The sequence below is a fragment of the Notothenia coriiceps genome, unplaced genomic scaffold (genome assembly GCF_000735185.1).
Source record: "Notothenia coriiceps isolate Sejong01 unplaced genomic scaffold, NC01 NC01_scaffold00004555, whole genome shotgun sequence".
Lineage (NCBI taxonomy): Eukaryota > Metazoa > Chordata > Actinopteri > Perciformes > Nototheniidae > Notothenia > Notothenia coriiceps.
Window position 1 is genome coordinate 1 of NW_011337256.1, and position 6,279 is coordinate 6,279.

The window sequence follows — 6,279 nt, forward strand, 5'->3', positions numbered from 1 at the left end:
TTATTAGTTATTAATTAATACAATACATGGAATTTGTGTGTGTGTGTGTGTGTGTGTGTGTGTGTGTGTGTGTGTGTGTGTGTGTGTGTGTGTGTTCCAAGTGAATATGCAGCCCCCTGGTGGCCAGTACATACATTATGTGGGCCCCACCACCATCAAAGTTGCCCATCCCTGGTCTATATGAATAAACTTCACTTGCTTTTCAATCTACTTAGGGCCCACACAACAGCGTCGGTTACTCAATCTTGAGGACGCATGAAAGGCCCCGGATTACTTTCTTACTAAATAATGATTTGGCTGTGTCTAACTATGCCGAAACGCTATCCATGGCCTGCCACTCAAAATTGCCACTGAGTGCTTTGATATAAGTAGCAAATTATTTACACTGACATTGGTGGCTACTGACGTTTTAAAAGCAAAACCAATAATAAGACAGCAGTATGAGATGTAGCCACAGTTAGTTATTACGAATCCGACTTGGATGGTTACTTAAATCCTCGATCAGCACTGCCGTCATTTAGAGTTAAGTCGCTGAAGTTGGTCATTTTTTTCTTACCTTAAGCACAAAAATCATTTTTAAATCAATCAAATCTTTTTTTAATAATAATGTTAAAAAATATAGTCGTTGAGGAATTTAGCAACTAGCTGTGTATGACACGGTATAATTAGCAGGAAGCTGGTCATTAATTAGAGACAAACCTCAACCTAAATGTGTGCATGTGCCCCCTGTTTGTGCATGTGTTAACAGCCTCACGAGTAGCTAGTGTGCTGCTGTCGTCTGCGGGCACTTCTCATCTTCTCAAAGCGAGCCTCCATTTCCTCCAGGACCTTGGGGGTATAGCGGACCACCAGCTTCACTGAGCCCTGCGCCGCCTTCAGCAGCTCCACAGCCTTCTCATGGTGCTCCCCTTCAACACTCTGCATACAGGAAGTTGTGTCAGTGACCTCAGCTTTAGCAGACTCTTACAAGCACAGATCTACGTATTTTGTTAGAAGCCTTGTAAACTGAACTATGGTCCAATGTTTTTATTTTGAGAACTCTTTATGAGGGGTTGTGGCTCCAGAAAAACACCTTTTACAGACCAAGCCTTGGCCTAATTTGATAAGAGGAAGAGTGATAACTTATTTGAAATACATTTTAGCACTGGCCTGATCATCAGGGTCACGAAGGACATTTTGAAATTTGGACAGGTAGGAACCCCCAGCCCAATGATAATGCCAAAGCTAAAAAGAGCCCTGTAACAGTGGGGTCTATTTCTTAAACTCCCAACCTGGTGATGTACAACTCAGATTTCTTGATCAGAATTAAAGGTGGTTTTCAAGAAGTTCACAGTGGGCCTGAGCTTCTGTATGTCTATTTTACTTCTGGGGTCTACACAGTCCAAAAAACATTTACACACTATCCACATAAATACAACAAACATAAACACACAAAACAACTCACCTCATTGAATAACTATCAAGTACAGAAGTGAAAACAAAATAATCATCCTTTTAACCGTCATTTGGCCAAACAGACACAGTTGAATTGTAATTTTCTGAAATATAGACATTGCTTTCACAAAGGTTTGAACTGATTTTGTGTTGATTTGAATAATGTTCACCAGCATTGAATTCAAATGGCCATGGCTCTGTACATAACTGTTCTCTGTATCATATTCATTTTTACTTTAGGTAAAATGAACCTTGTTTTTGTTACAGATTGTTTTTGAACTTTTGTATATCTTTCATTGAAGCACTGTACAGAATTACAAAACAGAAATCAAGCTCAGACAGAACCAATGCATTAAAAACATTTCTAGGGACATCTGGTGGTGTAACTTCTTCAACTCCTCATGCAACCAACACCGCCTTCCTTGTTTTTCTCACGTTATCAATTTGACCGTGTTTAGTTATGATGAAAGTTATACCTCGCAGTTTTGCCTCTTTTACTTGTTGTTCTTACCACTCCATTGACGGACAGTAGCTGGTCTCCTCTCTTAAGCCCTCCCTGGCGATCGGCCACCCCCCCAGGGATCACTCTGGAGATGTAGATGGGGGAGTTCTGCTCTTTGCCCCCCATGATGTTAAAGCCAAGACCTTCTTCTGTCTTGGGCAGCTCCACTACCCTTGGGTGCGCGTGGCCCTCGCTGGCTGCAAAGGCTGCCACTGTGGCCTGGTCAGGAAGGCAACAATATGATAAGCACAGTGATTTAGCCTAATGTGGGAAATTTTTTGTTGGGGTGCTTCCTGTTTGAAGGTTGCTCCACCCTCATCTGTGATTGGACATTTGAGAAGTCATGTGATTTTGATCACATGACATCACAGTTTCATTAGGCTTGTTTGAGATGAGCGAGACCGACGCAGACCTGCGCAATTGCGATCGCCGTCTTGCTAGTGCGTTGCATGATGGTTAATCATTTTGTCCGACTTGCTCTGGAGGCTCGACTGCATGAGACGTTGAAATCTCGCGGGACAAAGACGCCCCCAGCCTTGAGAGCGAGGCGCGGCTGTTCCTCTCCACAGGCTGTGGAAGCGAAATGCTTGATGGGAAATGACTCGCTGGTATCTCGAGCTGAGCGCTCATTGGTGGTTTTTACCCCGTGCTGCTGATGAAACTCTCCATTGGCTCGGCAAAAGTTTGTTGTTGTTTTGTGTCAGTTTTACGTCGCCACTTCCATTCATATTTGTCATCATTGTTCCACAATGTTTATCATCATGAAATTAATATCTATATATGTTATACTACTTGCACTGCTTACCGTTTTCATACTTTATATATCTTAGCATATTCATACCCACTGTTCATACTGCTCACAGGCTGCTGTGTATATATCTAGTGTATTCATACCCCTCACTGTTTATTCATCATTCAATTCATTCTATCTTTTATTCTGTAGATTGTGTACATTTCTTTTCACTTTACTGCTTGTTGCACTCCTGGTTGGAGGCTAAACTGCATTTCGTTGTCTCAGTAGGCTACCTGTAATATGTGCAATAACAATAAAGTTGAATCTAATCTTGAGCAGGAACAAATGTATTTACTTAGTACATATCCGACATTAACGATTAAACACATTTGTGCATTCTTTATAAATGCAAGCTGGTCAAGACCACTGACGAAGTAGTTTTGAAAAGTAATAAGTGGTTCTGTCTTTTACATGTAGGATTCAACCCCCCTTGTATTGATTTGTTTTAAAATGAACAGACACTTGAGTGATTAATTTGTAGTGATATAATAATTGTGGTATTTGTATTGCATCCACTTCATCTGCAACGAAGAACGCCAGCGCAATTTCCGCCATTGCAAACCGAGTCAAGCCGACTCCGAGCTGTCCGACTTCAGGCGAGCTTTTTGAGACCTCCCCCGGCTGCAATCGGATATTCTCATCTACTTTCGAGGCGAGCCGCAGCTCATCTCAAACAAGCCTACTGACTCTCATTTGTTTGAGGAAGACCTACACCCACTGGAGCTTAGGTGTCCCACATTAGGGAGGGTCCCACATTAAGGCAATTCACCCCATATCAAATATCTGTTTCATATTATAAAAAATAAAATACTGTGACACAATTTGCAACATAATCTCCAGTTATGTTGCAGAATGTGTCACACAAAGCTGTGTTGAATGAAGATAAAGATTGTCAGCAGCACTCTGATTGGTATTTTCCTAATCTTCAATTCAGTTTGCTGTATTTTGGTGTGCAAAGGGCATGTTGCATAGTTTGGCGGTTCAGTCAAATGAGGCGCTGCAAAGTGAGTTGTTGGTTCTACACTGAACAAAAAATATATAAACGCAACACTTTTGTTTTTGCTCCCATTTTTCATGAGCTGAAATCAAAGATCTAAGACTTTTCTATGGAAACAAAAGGCCTATTCCTCTCAAATATTGTTCACACATTTGTCTAAATCTGTGTTAGTGAGCACTCCTTCTTTGTCGAGATAATCCATCCACCTCACAGGTGTCGCATATCAAGATGCTGATTAGAAAACATACTACCAATACAAAATACATTGCTTTTAAAATCGTTCTGGATGACACGAAAAAAGGGGAAAATCGTGGTGAACACGAATCAATAGATTAAATGTTGTGACTATAACACGAAATGCCGTGAGACTGGGTTGTTCCTGAAGAGGAGGTCGAATTAGCAGTTCCCTCTGTCAAACTGCACATCCACCTTTGCTGTAAGATCTGGAAGGACACAAGCTCGGCTCTCCTTCAGACAACAGCCAGAAATCATCAATCTGCTAATCGCCACAGACGTGCTGCTCCCCAGTACACCCCGGGTCAGCCAGTTTGGTTATCTTCCAAAATATCCCACTTCGTACAGATAAAAAAAAAAAAATGGTCCCTCGATTCATTTCATCGTTGAAAAGATTATTAACCCCACTGCTATTCGCCTCAAGCTCCCTAGGACCATGAGAATCCTCCACACCTCCATGTTTCCCAAATCAAGCCAGTTTACACAAGCGATCTGATCACTTTTTTCCAAGTCCCAAGTCTCAGTATTTGCATTGTTGGTTCAGTCCTGCCGCTCCCTGTGAGCATTACAATACAGTATGAGACTATTTTAATCCCAAAAGCTGCAGTTGGTTTGGTTCTGAATTAAAAACATATGAATAAGAGGAATGATAACAGAATTTAATCACATGCATATAAGACACCTCCTTGAGAGTATATTTATAAAAAGATAAGGACTTATGTCTCTATGACATTTCGTTTGTGCAATAGTGAAGTTATTCATAACTAAAAGGTTATTAGTTTGCATGTAATACCTTGGCAGTTGCCTGTGCTCGCACCTCTGGTCCTCCAACAATGTCCAGAGTGTCATAGAGCTGCTCATATACCTGAGGGGCCGCGAGCAGATTACAGAGGAATCAGACCAACATATGAATGTAGTTAAGAGAAATACACTGAATAAACAGGTGAGAAACATCTGAGACCAAAAAGTTGACCAATTTCCCACAATTCCTTAAATGCATTCCAAGGAGCAAATAAAGCAAGTTTTTATGTGAGTGCTCTGATTATTAAATGTATTGTTTGATTCTGAAACGGTTTACATATGTTGTTATTTAGCACGTCAACAGCCAAGATTTCCCACTCAGTCACATCAACCTGCGCCTGGCTGCTTCTGTAGACTGTAGATTGTCACATTAAGCCAATTTGTGAATTTAATTAAAAGTAAATATATAAATTGCCATAAACACTGTTATGCTCTGGCAGAGATAATGAAATACAGCTGTATAACAAAACCAAGACAGTTGATGCTGATGCCACTGTGCCTCCTGTCATATGTAATTGATGTCACTTTAAAAATGACCGCTCAGAGGAAACATTTCATTAAATGCATGTCGCCTTGACTCTTCTCCCCTTAAGTCACTTCCCCGCCTCTTCTGCTCACATCTCTCTTTAGCTGGACACAGAGCTGAGGGTTGCTGTTGAATAGTGAAAAGAACCAAACTTATGTCTTTTCCTATAAAATGTTCCTTAACTTCACTGAAGCACATAATGGGGTTCACAAAAGATTTGAACGATTCATCGGGACTAAGGAAAACACAACCGTGGTGCTAAGAATCAGAATATACCTACACTGGGCCACGTGATGATACAATGTAGATATGCCTATTGCCTATTGTCAATTAATCAGGAAGGAAACACTATGTGTAAGATGTGTAAATAAATGGGCTGGAGCACTCCAGTATTTTGGCCCCAGAATTCCCCTCACCCACCGCTGTATATCCATACCTCTCTGATGGCAGCACAGAATTTGCTCTGCAGGACTCTCTGGAGGGCCTGCAGTTTTGGAGGAGGCAGTTCCCCACTCCGCTGCAGACGGTCCAGCAGCTCGATCACCCTGCACACATCTTACATACGAAACACACAAGCTTATATTACCCAGACCTGCAGCGATTTTCGTGGGTAAGTTTTGCTGAAGCTATTAGCTCTCTCTGCTCAGTATATGTCATCAAACAGTGTGAACCGCTATCAGTGCTGTGTTTTAAGTGTCTTACAGGGACAAGTGAGAGGGAGAGCGAACAGCAGACCCAGTGAGGAAGAAAGCCTGTGTTGTGTGGAGTTACAGAGCTTTTTATTATTATTATTATTTCAGGTATGGTAACAATACAGCTGATTAACTTAAGTAACCAAAGTTATAACAGAAGTATACTGATTACTGTAAAGTTAGCAACATGTTGGAACAGTCTTTATTATTTATGAAAGCGGATCTTATTTACTACAGCTGAATAATTTAAGTACCAGCTGCTGGTAGACTGTCTGTTGTTGTTTCATGTTTCATAGACTC

At 41.2% G+C, this 6,279-nt stretch overlaps 1 protein-coding gene across 1 annotated transcript; it reads right to left on the reverse strand.

The window, feature by feature from the left end:
* Positions 1-148: 148 nt before the first annotated feature.
* On the reverse strand, positions 149-5,842 carry lin7b (lin-7 homolog B (C. elegans); the record flags this gene model as incomplete). The annotated part of the gene is made up of 4 exons (XM_010767693.1): positions 149-918; positions 1,946-2,155; positions 4,754-4,825; positions 5,724-5,842. Coding segments are annotated over 4 exons (569 nt in total), but the record flags the coding sequence as incomplete, so codon positions are not given.
* Between the last annotated feature and the right edge of the window lie 437 nt (positions 5,843-6,279).